The 16,091-nt window shown below is 48.3% G+C and overlaps 1 protein-coding gene across 5 annotated transcripts in view; it reads left to right on the forward strand.

The window, feature by feature from the left end:
* ERICH6B (glutamate rich 6B) overlaps nucleotides 1-12,440 on the forward strand; it is a 74,435-nt gene extending 61,995 nt beyond the window's left edge. The window contains exons 12-15 of one of the 5 annotated variants that reach the window (XM_003804210.4): nucleotides 3,352-3,437; nucleotides 3,623-3,775; nucleotides 8,697-8,922; nucleotides 11,999-12,440. In XM_003804210.4, coding sequence (XP_003804258.1) covers nucleotides 3,352-3,437; nucleotides 3,623-3,775; nucleotides 8,697-8,922; nucleotides 11,999-12,217 — 684 coding nt within the window. In that variant the 3' untranslated portion in view covers nucleotides 12,218-12,440. The remainder of the gene's footprint in view (nucleotides 1-3,351; nucleotides 3,438-3,622; nucleotides 3,776-8,696; nucleotides 8,923-11,998) is intronic. The other 4 variants (XM_055096732.2, XM_055096733.1, XM_055096734.1 and 1 more) reach the window with 4 other exon arrangements.
* Nucleotides 12,441-16,091: the final 3,651 nt, after the last annotated feature.

Genomic DNA, 16,091 nt, shown 5'->3' on the forward strand with positions numbered 1-16,091 from the left:
TAACTTTGTGTAAGTCATTTAGCCTCTCTTAAACAGGAATTCATGATAGTGCATATTTTGTAAGGTCAGTATGCTGTGGAATTAAAGTATTCAGTGCAGTGCTCGGCATAAGGAAACAGCCACTGTATGTTGGTTATATGATCATTGTCACCTTGAGGAGTGCTTTCTACCTGATGTCTAGGTGGAAGCCAACAGACAGCTTTCTCTCAAACAAAACTGCATCTCTGTCTCTTATCACCTTAAATGTTGCATTCTGCTATAAGCTTTCTTTGGGCAAAGAATTCTTCAGTTTACAATAATAATTTGAGCCCATCCAGTGACCACAGCGCCCACCGTGGCCCCAACCCTCCACCCCTAGATTTAACTGGCAATGCGGTCCCCAGCTTCATACCAGTGTCAGAAGGGAGAATCAGCACTTAACTAACAAATCAGGCCTCACTGGAGAATTCAAGCAAAGATTGGACAACTGCTTTTCCAGAACAGAAAGGAAACTCACGTGTCAAAAACGGTGACTAATAAACATACTAAAAGAATATGGCTGCACAAATACCAGAATCTGATCAGATAAAACAGTTTAAGGAATGTCTCGCAACTACAAGAAATTTCCAGAAAACTGCTTTTTTCTACTGAGTTAAAGACTTCACAACAAGAGAACTAAAACCTGAAGAGACCATCCGCTCGGAACATTGCTTACGGAAATATTTTTAAATCATGCAAAGAATAACCATGAGATTTCAGGAATATCATTCAGCAGCCAGACAGGACTCCATGGCCAACCATGATAGAGAAGTCCTGATGGATGAACTTTTAATAAAAAATGTTCAATAGCTATTGCACTAGAAACGAGGACTCATCCAACAGAATCTCCTGAAAGCAGTAGCCGCCATGCTAAACCATCGCTCATGACTGACAAATGGAAACTACTGGGGACACAAAATCTCTATTTCCCTGGAATATCAAAATAGAAGGCCTTATTGTTCAATGACAATAAGAGGCAATATTTTTTGAGGCCTTAAGATTCAGTAGCTGGGTCACTTGGTTAGAAAAACTATTGTTTCTTCAAAAAAAATCAAAATAAAAATGGCTTGAAAATCACTAATCTGACTTCTTCTAGTTAAGTTAATGTGGGATACTAGATGGTCTGCAAAGCCTTCCTGCTGCAAACACCTGGGAATTGAAATAAAACATAAGAAGCATCCTTTTCCATGCAGAACAGAGAACGTAAGAAAGTAAGGGAAATAGCCAACACCAGAAATAAAGAGAAAACTACAAAACCAGAAGAGTGAACTTCTGAGCCAGGTGTGTGTGCTGAGGAAGCAGGGGAACAACGGGTCTTGACAATCCACCAACATGGGGACAGGGGACAATTAGAGGACACACACCCTTTCCAAGCACATGCAAAACATCTATTATAATTGATCACATGCTAGGTCAGAAAACAAATCTCAGCAAACACCAAAGAAGGGATATTGTATAGGCTATGTTCTCTTGCCCCAGTGCATTTTAATCAAGAATAGTAATAACATAACCAAAAGTCCTTTATACATTGGCAAATTTAAGAACACCCTTGTAAATAACTTGTGTGTCAAATCTGAAAATATTTAGAATGCAGTAAAATGAAAGGCAAATAACTACACTCATGGGAAACAGCTAAACAGTAAATTGAGGGGAATGTTACAGCTTTTTTCTGAGTCTGTTTTGTGCTGCTGTAACAGGGAATCACAGACTGGGTAGTTTACAATGAACAGAAATTTATTGGTTCCAAAGGCTGGAAAGTCCAAGCTGGAGGGGTCACATGTGGCAAGGGGGTTCTTGTTTCATCATCCCATGGTGGAAAAGCAAAATGAGGGCAAGAGAGAGAACGAGAGCAAGAGATCAAACTCGTAGCCTCAAGCCCTTTCATAATTATTATTAATCTACTGATGAGGTTAGAGTCCCCATGACCTAAATACCTCCCATTAGGCTCCATCTCCCAACACTATTGCATTGGGGATTCAATTTCCAACACATGTTTTTGGAGGGACACATTCAAACCGTAACAGCTTTAAACACATATTTTAAAAATCTACAGCCATATCACCCTGAATGCTTTCAATCTTGTCTAATCTCAGAAGTTAAGCAGAGTTGAGCCTGGTTACTACTTGGATGGAAGACTGCCTGGGAATACTGGGTGCCAGGGGGCTTTCTTTTAAATGCTTTCTCTGATAAAGGAGGAGGAGGATGTGAAGGAGGAGTAGGAGGAAGATCTTGAAGAAGAAGAAAGACAAAAATAGAAGAGTTTAGTATTCAATTCCAGGAATTAGGAAAATAAAATAGAATAACATAGAAAACCCACAGAAAGTAGAGGATATAAATGATAATGATATAAGCAGAAATTGATAAACTATAAAACAAAGAAATAATGGAATAAACAAACCCAAACTTGGTCCTTTGAAAAGATTGATAAAATAGGCAAACTTTCTGACGAGGTTGATTCAGAAGGTATAAATAATAAAGAGAATGAAAACAGCGACGTAACTACAGAGACAGCAGAGATTTCTTTAAAACACTATAAACTTAAAATGTTTATGACAATAAATTTGAATGTTTACCTAAAATGAACAATTTTCTAGAAAAACAGTTTGCAAAAACTGATTGAAGAAGAAATAAAAAATTTGAGTATACCAATGTTATGGGTTGAATTGTGTTCCCTCAAGAGACATGTCGGAGTTCTAACCCCCAGTGCTTCAGAATGTGACCTTATCTGGAAATAGTCTTTGCAGATGTAATGAGTTAAGATGAGGTCATCTTGAAGTAGGGTGTGCCCCTAATCCAATATGGGGTCCTTCTAAGAGGATGGCCACGTGAAGATACAGAGAGCACCACGTGAAGATAGAGGTAGAGACTGGGGTGATGCATCACAAGCCAAGGAATGTCAAGGATCTCTGTCTATCATCAAAAGCCAAGAGAAAAGCATGGAAGAGATCCTTCCTCAAAGCCTCTAGAAGGAACCAACCCTGCGGACCCTTTGATTTCAGACTTCCAGCCTCCACAATAGTGAGATTAAATTTCTGTAGTTTTAAGATGCCCAGTTTGTGAGACTTTGTTCAAGCATCCCTGGGAATCTAATGCAATCAATAATCATTGGGGTGATTGAAATGACAGTTTAAAATCTACACACACACACAGATCCAGTTCAGCCTCCTCATCATATAGACAAGTAAACTGAAGCCCCGCAACTCCCCAGCAAGTTGATGAGGTAGCACGTGGCATCGGAGAGCAAGCAGATGGGGTCCACACCATGCTCTGCAGTAGGACAGTTGGTACCCATGCACTTTTCACACTTTTCATAGGCTTGTCTTTTCTTCCCAGGTGCATCAAGGTGATGGAAAATTAATTCTCTACCCCAACAAGAATGTCTATCAAATTCTCTTTCCTGATGGGACAGGCCAGATACAGTATCCACAGAAGCACAGGGATGCTCGTATTGACATATATTGGCACCTAAAATGTCTATGATTTTTTATGGGGTATGGGGTTTGACTGAGGTGTGGGGTTTGACTGAGGCCTGCATCATCTGCAGGGCCCTACCTTTTCCAGGGGATCCCAAGGACTGACTACTTGTGCCTTAACCTTCTCCCAGTTATCCATCAGGAAACCTGGCTATGCTCATCTTATATGCGAAAATGAAAAAGTTCACATACATCATTCTGGAAGACAGTCTAGAAGGGTGGATCCGGGCCCTTATCAACAACTCAGGCAATGCTACCTTCTATGATGAAAACAGTGATATCTGGTAAGCTTGGGTCATGAGTCCCTAACACTCCTGCCCATGGAGAAGCAGCTGGAAAAAGCGTGACTCCCAGACTGTATGAACTTCCTCCCTGTCTCAGAGTTACACATGTTGGAAATGGGAGAATGAGCACCATGATGGACCAGTCCATGAGGTCCCTGACCACAGAGGAGGCACGATGTTCTTCCTGCACCGTTGCTCCTCCATGGGTGAAATAGCAGTCAAGGCTCCACAACCACCACATTCTATTGGTTTCATCTCCTAAACACCTCTTAAGAGTCACCTTTGTGATAATTTGCTTAGGAAGACCCAGTGCCTCCCTGTTCTGGGTGCCTCAGAGAGGAGGGTTTGGTGACGGTTTGGAGACACATGCATACAGAGTCCATGGTCCAAAACGTGACTTCTAAATATTTCACTATAACTGAAGTTAGTTCTCAAGTTCCCATTTCTGGTAACGGTGGAAAACCATCTTACCAATTCAAGACCACTCAGTCACTTCAAAATGTTTCTCCATCTCTTTGAGGTAAAGGACTCTCTTTTCAGGATTTTTTCCTTCCCTCCCTCTTCTAAGTGGTCATGGTGTGGGGACTTATATATACTTTTTTTTTTTTTTTTTTTTTTGTGACGGAGTCTGCTCTGCAGCCCAAGCTGGAGTGCAATGGTGTCATCTTGGCTCATTGCAACCTCTGCCTCCCCGGTTCAAGCAATTCTCCTGCCTTAGCCTCTCGAGTAGCTGAGATTACAGGCATGCACCACCAAGCCCAGCTAGTTTATGTATTTTTAGTAGAGATGGTGTTTCACCATGTTGGCCAGGTTGATCTTGAACTCCTGACCTCAGGTGATCCATCCACCTCAGCCACCCAAAGTGCTGGGATTACAGGTGTGAGCCACCGCGCCCAGCCAAAGGGACTTATATTATCTTGGATCAACTTTATACTTTCTTCTTGCTGGTCAAAGCCAAACATAGTTCCAAAAAAGGATTTTCATTCTGCAGACTTTGGTTTTTAACAATATTTTCTCTGCTGTGAGTCTTTTTAGACACCATTTCCTGATTGTCTTCTTTGTTCTGGAGGTATCTGCCCTCCCCTGAATGCCTTGTGTATAGAAAATGCTGTCCAAGAGTGGACCAAGGTCTTGGGTACAGAAAGCACAAAGGAGTGGGGCAAGAAATTCAGTTAATTACCTCAGAGAGGATCTGGTGACAGACCATCAAGCAAGCCAGGGAGGGAAGAGCTCCCCCTCTCAGTCCTATCAGCATGTCCTGGCCCCTCTGCACCTGAGCATCTGGATGAGAAACAGACGGTCCCTGTGTATCCCTTCATGGCACCCCTCACCCCTGTAAAAGTCAAACCACAGGGCCAGCCTCTCTCCCTCTCTCTGTGAATGGGCTGCCCTACCTGCAAACTGATTCCTTCCCCCAGGGGCAGCTGCTCCAGAGGAAAAATGTTACCCACAGAGGAAGGGCTTAGTCCCTGAGGGAATTCATCAGCAAAACTGCAGTCTCATTGACCTAGGAGAAGATTTTATGGAAAAGCCTCCCAGAGTCACTTGTGAATACAAAGCCATTTGGTCAGGGCACGACCCTGACTGCTAGAATTCCCTCCACACCAACAGGACTTCTCCGTGGTGCCTCGTGCACTGGGAGGGACTTAGAGCCAAGCCATTTCAAGAGCTGAATACTTCTTAGGTCATTTTTTGATTTCCATTTCCTCAGGGAAGATGGAAGGCATGGCTGTCCTTTGCCAGGTGTGTGGAAACTAAAATCCAACACCCATCTTGACTCCCAGCCCAAGGGGTCTCAGGCCAGGCTTCCTATCGGGGTTCAGGGTCCCACACAGTGTTGAGACCTGCCCAAACTCAGGGTCCCTGGTGGGTGGGTTCTACTCATTCAACAGTTCAGGATCTTTTCACCCCCTGAGCAGGAACTTCCCAATTCTGACCATTTCTAGATGTTCCAGATCCCATCTTCCAAAGGGGGACTTAGCCCAGAGCTGGGCACCCTCAGGCAGGAGCAGATCTCTAACACTAGGGAGTGGGGGGTGGCCTAGTGTTGCTACTGGAATCCTAGGTTCTTTGGATCTCCCAGGATAGAAATCAAGAGAGATCACCAAACATAGCAGCAAAGTAAAGTTTATATCAGCTTGTACACAAGGGAACCAGCACTGAGAAAAGAAAAGAATGGGCTACTCCCTGAGTGCAATGTGTGGGTTGGTTTTATAGGGTCTTCCTATAGGAAAGGGTTATGTTTATGACAGGGCATGTACAGGAGCAGTTTTTCTAGTGCTTGCATGGTGGCTCAACGTGCTTCTTCATACATCTTATGTAACATTCTCACTTTAAATCTCCACCCCTGGGTGTGGCTTTTAGCATTAGTTTAAGTCTAACTGCACATCCAGGGCTCCAGGGAAGTCCGTAGCCACCTGAAATAGGAGCTTCTTGGGTCTTTTGTTACTGATTGGTTAAGAGCTAGCTAAGCTAGAGCTTGAGTGAGGGGCTTTTATTCTTTTCCTCCAGACCACCTTAAAATTGAGAACCCACCAGCCTGCCCATCTCAGTGTGAGAGCTCTGATGGGAGCCATTTAAAAGGTTAAAAGCTAGCAGGATCTGCTCCCCACAGAGTGAAGTAAGAAGACTCTTCTCTTTGCTCTCCTCCCCATCAATGATAACAAGGAAATTTTAACGTTTTCTCAGTTATTGCTGTGTATAGACATTTAATCCTTACACAGCCCTCTGAACAAAGTACTATTATTGTCTGCTTTTTACAGTTGAGGAAATGGAGGCATAGAGAGGTTAAGTGACTGGCCCAAGGTCACACAGTTTGCAAGTGGCACAGCCAGACTTTGAACTGAGAGTCTGGCTCCAGAGCCCAGGTTTTTGTTTGTTCATTTGTTATTTTTATAATTTCGGTATGTATATAGCCTCTTATTTAGAGAAGGAGGAATGAGGTTGGACAGGCTGGGGTCCCAAGACAAAGGACCTTAGAAGTTTGCTTTTTGTTCAATGGAAAGCGGGAAGCAAGAGGAGGATTTGGGATTGAGTGACTGGAAGTCCTCCGCACTGGAGGTGAGCAAGGCTTCCCATAGCAGGCCTCTGAGCCACCTTCTCACTCCGATGAGGCCCCTGTGTTCCGTGAAAGGTTCATATATACAAAGTGACCCCCAAATGCAGAGGGAGCTGGAAACCAAACAAGGCAGACAAACCCGGTTTGTCTGTACAAGGTGATTACTAGGGGAACTTACAGACAGAAGTGCAGTCTAGGGTAGATGCAAGACAGGTATATCTCTGCACCAAAACCTCCCAGACCTGGGGCCTACGTCTTGGGGAAAAAGTACACGTGCCCTGGAAGGAATGTGTAGGCAGCTATGGGCGTCAAAGCCTGTCATGTATGCAACAATATCAAGGGTTGTTTTCAAAGAAAGGCAAAGTTTACAGTGAATAGATATTTCTAGATAAAGTGTAGTACGTTGCCACACCCTGGACAGCTCAGACAAGACCCGGCAGACAGTAACCCAAGCTCCCCAAGCCCTCCTTCTCCAGACAAACCCAGGCCTCAGCATCGCTTCCTTTCTTCATGTGATTCCCTAGAGATGTTGCTGCCCCAAGGGCACTGATTCTAGGAACTGCCCTTTGGGATTTGAAAAGCAGAAGCCAGGGCCAGAGGAACACGATGGGTTTGAAATGTCAAGAGAGGATGGCTCAGAGGGCAGGCAAGCCCCACAGAATACGGTCAGGAATGGATGAGAGAGAAATCCATCCACCCTTCATTCCCTTGTACCTATCGATATGGGTGCCCTGCACAAGGCTGGGCAACAGGAATTCAGCAGCGCAGCAGACAGACAAGGTCCCTGCCCCCAGAAGTTTGTGCTTTAGTGAGAGAGAACAGATGATGGACAAATACAGTCAATTCTCATGATTCATGGTAGTTATAGTCTATAAAGTCATTGAGAACACTGAATTGGCCAATACTGAACCCCTTGCTCCTAGGGGAAATACATACATATATAATATGTAACTCACGTGGAACCAGGGACATGCCCAGAGCAGTGGGAAATTTGATTTCCCAGTGTGCACATTGCTGGCTGAGATTGAACAAGGCCACGCTCTGCCCTTCTGCTCAGCTCTCCTGCAGAGGCAACCAGAGGACACAGGTGTCCCTACACAGGGCAGTGTTGTGCAAGAAGCTGCAGCTCTGGGGCTGGTGGGACAGGGTTTGAATCCCAGCTCCAGCAAGTGTTACTGGGATAGCCTCAGGCAAGTCACATGACACTTCTGAGCCTCCTATTCTCTTTTGTAAAATAAAAATTAAACAAAAACAAAAACAAAAAATGGTATCTAGCAGGATGGGCTGCTTCTAGGATTTAAGATGATAACCTATGTGAGATGTGTCTGTGTGCATATTTCCCCTAGGAGCTATGGGTTGTTTTGGTATTCACTAAATCACTGGCTTTCTAGAACATAATACAGTGAACAATGAGAATTTACCATATCTATTCGTAAATTATATGAAGGAAACCAACAAGGCATGGCAACAGAGTCCCGTAGGGAACCAGGTAGGCTGCTCAGGCTGAGGAGGTGACGTCTAAGCTGAGACCTAGAGGATAAGTAGACGCCAGCCATGCCACGTGGGGCAGGGGAACTTTGCAGGCAGAGGGCAGAGCATGGCAAAGCTGTGAGCAGGAAGAGCCTGTGTGTGCCAGGAACTAAGGAGAGGGAAGGAGGGCAGGACAGGGCCATATGGTGAGGCCAGCACAGGGGACAGTGCCTGGTGTTGGGTTGGTTGTCCATGTTGGAGCTTCTCCTACCCATCAAGTCCCTGTCAGTCTTTCTGTGGCCAAGTGGGGAAAAAGAAAGGGAAGGAGAAGAGGAGGAGCAGAGGCCCAGGGCTGAGCGCCCTGGCTGCCTGACATGCTTTCTCTTGGTCCAGGTTGAACCTGAGCTCCAACCTGGGCTACTACTTCCCCAAAGACAAACGCCAGAAGGCCTGGAACTGGTGGAATCTGAACATCCATGTCCACGCACCCCCTGTCCAGCCCATTTCCTTGAAAATCAATGAGTACATCCAGGTACAAATAAGGAGGCAGGATAAGATCATCTTCTGCTTCACCTATGAACAGAAGCAGATTTGTTTAAACCTGGGCACCAGGTACAAGGTAAGGTCACGACTCCCCATACCCTCCACCAGGTGGGGTGCCGACCTGTACAAAGGCCACTGCTGGCTTGGACTTGCCCATGCCACAGGCCTCCAGGCTTGTTCTATATATGCCAACCCATATAAAAACAAGGCCACTTTGGTTTACCTGATGTTTAAGTACACACAAATACATTCATGTGACTTCCCAGCACCGTGAGCTTAGGATCTGAGGAAATTCACATTGAAATGCTCAGGCTAACTGGGAAGAATGACTTGCATCTGTAACCCCAGGGCTTTGGGAGGCCAAGACAGGTGGATCCCTTGAGCCTAGGAGCTTGAGACCAGCTTGGGCAACATAGCAAGACCCCTTCTCCACAAAAAAATTTTAAAATTAACTGGGCGTGGGCCAGTTGTGGTGGCTTATGCCTGTAATCCCAGCACTTTGGGGGCCGAAGCAGGTGGATCACTTAGCACCAGGAGTTCGAGACCAGCCTGGCCAACACAGTCAAACCCCATCTCTACTAAAAATACAAAAAAATTAGCTGATCCCAGTGGCTCATGCCTTTAATCCCAGCTACTCGGGAAACTGAGGTAGGAGAATTGTTTGAACCAGGGAGACGGAGGTCGCAGTGAGCTGAGATCACACCACTGCACTCTCAGCCTGGGCGACAGAGCCAGACCCTATCTCAAAAAATAAATAAGTAAATAAATGAATAAAATTAACTGGGCATGGTGGCTCTCGCACTTGTAGCCCCAGCTACTTGGGATGCTGAGGCAGGAGGCTCACTTGAGCTCGGGATATGATCCTGACAATAAAACACAGATGTCACCCTGCATTATCTCACTGGACACTCACAGTGGCCGTGTCAGAAGTCAGGGCCAGAAACAAGGGGGAGTCTGTGTCCCCAGGCCTGCTGTTGTGTCCTCTTCCCTCCTCCCCAAACAAACTCTTTTCTAGACAGATGATCCCCTGGAAGTTCAAGGCACACTCCCCAGGCAGGCAGGAGAGGACCAATGCTGTATTTGTTTCTTAGGGCTGCTGGAACAAATCAGCACAAACTAGGAGGCCTGAAACAACAGAAGTTTACTCTCTCACAGTTCTGGGCCAAGTCTGAGATCAAGGTGTCCATGGGGCCACCATCCTCCAGAGCCTCCAATGGGGGACGCTTCCTTGCTCTCCCAACTTCCGATGGCTTCTGGCATTCTTGGCTTGTGGTGGCATCACTCCAGTGTCTGCCTCCACCTTCACACGGCCTTCTCCTCTGTGTGTCTGTGTCAAACCTCGTCTTTTTTCTTAAAAGGACACCAGTAGTTGGATCTAGGGCCTACCCTAAATCCAGAAGGAGCTCATTCTGAGAGCCTTAACTTAATCATATCCACAGAGACCCCGTTTCCAAATAAGGTCACATTCACCAGCACTGGGGTTAGGACTTGGACATCACTTTTGGGGGACACAGTTCCACCTACTCAAAATGGTGAGGCTGGACCCCCAGAGCTCCAACTGTAGTGGGGGAAGAAGGTGGGCTCCTGAGACCCTTCCTGAGGACCAGAGTTAAGGAGAGGAATGAGGGTGTCCTTGGCTCCCCCCGTGAGGCCTAAGCAAGGTTCTCTTCCTGCTCAGCTCCCCCGGCCCATTCCACAGGGAAGGCTCCACTTACAGACCCCCACCCCACCAGAGAGGTGTCCGGGGCCCCTGGGAGCAGGACTGCCTTGGCAGACAGACGGATGGACATGTCCCCTGGGAATGAGGCAGATGGAGAAGTGGGCTGATAATAGCAGACTCCAGCAGAATAGATGCAGCTGTGTGCAGAGTATCTGAGAAGAGAGGAGGGAGTGTGCTAGGTTTAGGGTGGCCAGACACGTCGGTTTGCTCAGGACTGAGGAGTTTCCTGGGACATGGGACTTTCACTGCTAAAACTGGGAAATTTCCACACAGGCCTGGCCTGCTGACCCCCCTAGGTTCCCTCGTCTGGGAAGGCCTCCTATTTTGCAGGTGAATAATGACATCCCAGCATCCTTGCCTATCCTGGATTTCTCAGAGCAGCCAATCCAGTGAAGAGGAGGCCAGCACTACCAAGCCTGAGTGGCGGGACCAGCTGGGGCTGGACAGCATGAGGGCCTGGGGCACCGGCCTTTGAATGGCGGAGGGAGGAGGGCGGGGACAGGAAGGAGGTGCCCAGCAAGGTTGCAGGAAGGGCTGCTGTGGGCAGAGAGACCAGGGGGCCTGACGCCTTGGAGAGCTAGAGTCCCGGGGAGGGGCAGCTGTGCCTGTGCAGGGCATGTCCCAAATGAAGCAAATCAGCACCAGTGTAACTAATCGGAGCCAAAGAAATGAGACAGAGCCTGGCACCGGGTCAGCCCAGGCGGGCAGTAGTGTGCCCGGGGAAGAATAGGCCCCTCCATGCCCAGCCTCTCCACTTCCTGGGTGACACTAGCCTGTGGTCTGAGCCCATAGTCTTCTATAATATGGACATAGGTTATTACGTGGCTAAAACAATAAAATATTGTGTGAAGACATTTCATACGCATAGGAATGGAGCACATGGGTATCGTCCTATCTTATCCCCTCCAGGAGACTCTGTCCTCAGTCTTCTGCAGGCTGCAGACCCAGGCAGAACTTGGCATAGAGGCGGCCTCCCTGGGCCAGGCCTTCATCTCAACAAAACCCAGATACACTCCCAAGGAGCCCAAGGTGGAGGCAGGTCTCACGGGCAGCCACTGTGAGGCATCCCAGCTCTTGCAGGGCCCCATGGTCGGGACCCCATGGGGAGAAGCCCGGCAGCCGCAGGAAAGCACCGCCTTTGGAGGGCAGGCCACGCCAGGGCACCAGAACTGCTTTCCCTCCAGTTTAGGGCCAGGCATGGGTGTGGCCTCAGCCCACATCACCATGGTCCACCTGACTGCAACACCAGCCAAGTGAGCGTATTTGGAAGCAGCAGGAAGGTGGCAGGTGGCGGGGCTGAGAACACAGATCTGCTTTCTTGAGCGAAGGCTCAGGGAACACTTGGTCCTGGCCACAGGAGATCTGGCCTGGGTCTGGGGCACCGTGCTCAGGCAGCGTGCATTCTCACCCAGTCCTCTGTGAATCCCCGCAGTTTCTGATCCCGGAGGTGCTGAGTGAAATGAAGAAGAAAACCATCCTGGAGGCAGAACCTGGCCCAACAGCCCAGAAGATCCGGGTCCTTCTGGGGAAAATGAATAGGCTCCTGAATTACGCGACCACCCCTGATCTGGAAAACTTCATAGAGGCCATCAGTATATCACTGATGGACAACAAGTACCTGAAGAAGATGCTCTCTAAACTCTGGTTTTAAGGCGGGGCTTATCTGGCATCCACCAAATGCCTTAGGAAGTTGGAGACCTTGGGAGCTCCAGGGAAAAAAAACCCAAAGACCTGTTGACCTTTTATGAGAGTTGGTTTGTAATTTGGGACCTGTCGTGGCTCCTTGGTTTGAAGTAAACATTTTTGGCAGAAGGGCTGACAGAGTCTGTGGCTGAGCACAGAAAAGGCTTGACAGCCCTGACCCCACAGCATGGAAGCAAGTTGTCGTTTCAGTGACATGTCAATGCCTGTCCTGCCTGCTTCTACGGTCACTCACTCAGTTCTTTTGTGGCTTTCAGTACGGGCCTTGACTCAGGACAACGACTGTGCTCACAGCCAAGCTCTATCTTTTGTTGGCTGTGTGATCTTGGGCAAGTAGCTTTATACCTCAGTTTCCTCATCTGTAAAATGGGCCTAAAAATAGCAATGATCACCACAGAGTTGGGAGTATTAAATTAGTTAATGCACGTACAGTCCCTAGAACAGGGTCTGGCCCATAGGAGCCACTCAGCGTCACTCCAGTTACTGTCAGCTTGGCCCTTCCTTCACGTCTGGGCAGCTCCTGGGGAGGGTCCGTGAGACAATCGGGTAGGCTGAGTGTCTGCACTTCCTTGGGCTGCGAAGGCACAGCCCCTTCAGCTTCCTCAGGCCTTTCTCTTCATGATGCTCCCTATTGTTACTGAGACTGCGCACGAACCAGGCGGGCCCCGTTGTGAGCACGGTGCAAGCTGTAGCTCGTGTGGCTCCAGGATGTGGGCAGTATTTTCTCAAGGACACTGGGATGCAGAGAGGTTAAAGGACTCACCCAGGATCACACACCAGTATGTGATGGTAAAGACTGGCATTCCAGCCTACTTGACTACAAAGTGATATCACTGTGGTGATAATATGAGTATGTTTATGACCCTGCCACCACCACCACTCCAGGGTATCTCAAAGACTCAAGGCCACTCCAGGTGCTACTGCCCTTATCCTACCTTGTTACACGGCCCCTACCCACCCCCACCCCACTCCAGGGAGCTCTGGAGGCCAGTCCCGGCCAGTCAGCTGCTGCTGACCTGGCACAAATCATGCATCAGCCTTGTGGGGGTCCAGCCACTCCTCCTGGTGTTGGAGCCTCTGGGCACCACCCCAGAACACAGCGCCTCCTCCTGAGGCTGAGAGAGGGGAGGCTACGTGTGGCCCAGTGCCTGGATCCCCCACGCTTCCTGCATGGCCCCAGAGGCTCTCTCCAACCCTGCCTGGATCCCACACGCTTCCTGCACAGCCCCAGAGGCTCTCTCCAACCCTGACCTCATTACACCTCATCCACCCCTGCCAAGCCAGAGGGAAACCCAGATGGCAAACCCACACCGGCCCAAACCCAGTCCCCGAAACCCGTAGGTGACCGAGAGCCTGAAAGGACCCACATGCCAGCTCCTCCCAGGAACTGGGTGGGACACTTGGGGTCACTGGTAACAGTTACCAACTTGAATAGCTAAAACAAAAGGGGAAAATGTGTCATCTGGAGAGAAGAACACTGACCCGAACTGAAGATGCAATGGGTCTCGGGAATGATTGGAGCGGAGAAGCTGCAGGCCCCATCTTTCTGCCTCTCAGTCTTCGACACTCATCTTGTCCAAGAGACGTTTTCTACGCATCTCAGGTCACATGGCTTTGTCTCCCAATCACTCTCAAAAACACCCCAGTGGTCTCTGCAGTTGGCCTTGATTAAATCAGGAGACCACCCTTGGTCCAATCCAGTGCAGTAAGAGCAGGTGGGATTACGTCTTGTAAATGGCTCCCAGCTGATCCCAGAGCATGAGTAGGGGCAGCTGTTTCTAAAAATAGGAGATTTGGGCTGGGCAGCCCCCAGGGGATGATTTTATACAATCTCAGGACACCTGCAAACTTCCCAGAATGACCTGAGCTCCAGCGTCAACCAAGACAGTATAGAAAACCCCAGGCCTGGCTGGGCACAGTGGCTCACTCCTGCAATTCCAGCAATTTGGGGGGCCAAGGTGGGCAGATCACTTGAGGCCAAGGAGTTAGAGACCAGTCTGGGCAATATGACAAAACCCCACCTCTACTAAAAATAAAAAAATTAGCTGGGTGTAGTGGTGCATGCCTGTAAGCCCAGCTACTCGAGAAGCTGAGGCACAAGAATTGCCTGAGCCCAGGAGGCAGGGAGGTTGCAGTGAGCCAAGATCGCACCACTGCACTCCAGCCTGGATGACAGAGTGAGACCCCGTCTCAGAAAGAAAGAAAAAAGAAAACCCCAGGCCAGGTGCAGTGGCTCACACCCAGAATCCCAGCACTTTGGGAGGCTGAGGCAGGTGGATCACTTGAGGTCAGGAGTTTGAGATCAGACTGGCCCACATAGTGAAATCCCATCTCTACAAAAAATACAAAAAATTAGCACGGTGGTGTGCACCTGTAGTCCCGGCTACCTGGTAGGCTGAGGTGGGAGGATCACCTGAGCCCAGGAGGTCAAGGCTACAGTGAGCTGTGTTCATGCCACTGCACTCTGGCCTGGGCTACAGAGTGAGACCCTGTCAGAGAAGAGAGGAGAGGAGAGGAGAGGGAGGAGAGGGAAGGAAAGGGAATGGGAGGGGAGGGAAGGAGAGGGGAGAGGACCCTTCCTCTAGCAATTAGCCATTCTCTACTGTGAACAGTGACACCCAAGTGCTGCCTTCATGGCCCTTCTCCCTGAGGCTCTCCCACTGTCTGCCACCAACCTGCACTTAATGCTTTGTCCTCACCCCCAAACCATCACCTGTGCAGCTGAGCTGGGACTAGGACAATCAGGCTGTCACAGGCAGGGTGCTACATGTCACTTCCTTGGCCTGACAGTCACACCTTGCTGGTGAATGCTGTCATTGGCTAACACACAACAGTTCCTTTGTTGCAAGGTAATGAGCCATAAATGACTACTGTGGTAGCATCCCTTTATATAGCCACAAAGTTTGAGTGCCTGGTTAGTTCCGCACCTATGCTCAGGGTACACAGAAACCCCTGTCCTTACCACACATCAAAGACAGAAGCTCCCAAGTGGATCTCAGCAACACACAAGTCATCCCTAACCAGGGCGATGGTATTGGAAAAACAGAGGGAAAAAATTAAACAGCTGTCTGGGATAGAAAATGCACAGGACTTGGTAGTAATGTGATGATGTGGGGAAGGCTGCATGACTTGGACAACAAAGTCACACAACACTTATAGAGCATCTTCTGCAGACACTGTTCTAGGTGCTGCGTATGAACAAAACAAAGTTCCTTTCCCAAGGAGTTTGTGATCTGGGTTGGTGGGGAAGACAAAAAACCAACAAGCAAAATACATCATGTGTCAGGTACAAAGACAACTAATGCAGGTGAGGGGAACAGCAAGTGATGGGGACTGGGACTCGCTATTCTATATAGCAGGGTTTTGCCACCTCTGCTCCACTGACATTTAGAGCTGGATGATTCTTTGTGGTCGGGACTATCCAGTGCTGTAGGATGTTCAGCAGCATTCCTGGTCTCCACGCAGTAGAAGCCAGTAATACCCCACCCCTAACACACACACACCAGTCACAACCAAAATGTCTTCAGATACTGCCGTACATCCAGGGCTGGGGGCAGGGGCAGGGATTGCCACTGCTGCAGGTCATACTTGGGTTTTTTGGTTTTGTTTTCTTATGGCCCAGCACATCTATCTTGGCAACTGCTCCATGTATATGAGAAGGTATATCCTGCAATGTTAGGGTTTCTGAATTTACTAATGGGAAACAGGACCATCCGGACTGTGATTCATTCTATAAGACAGCTGGCCTTAGACTCTTCCTTAAAAAAAAAAAAGTCAATGTCAAGAAAATAAGCATATGAAAACTCTTAAGAGTAGTTGTCTAA

This window comes from Pan paniscus, chromosome 14, assembly GCF_029289425.2.
Source record: "Pan paniscus chromosome 14, NHGRI_mPanPan1-v2.0_pri, whole genome shotgun sequence".
NCBI lineage: Eukaryota > Metazoa > Chordata > Mammalia > Primates > Hominidae > Pan > Pan paniscus.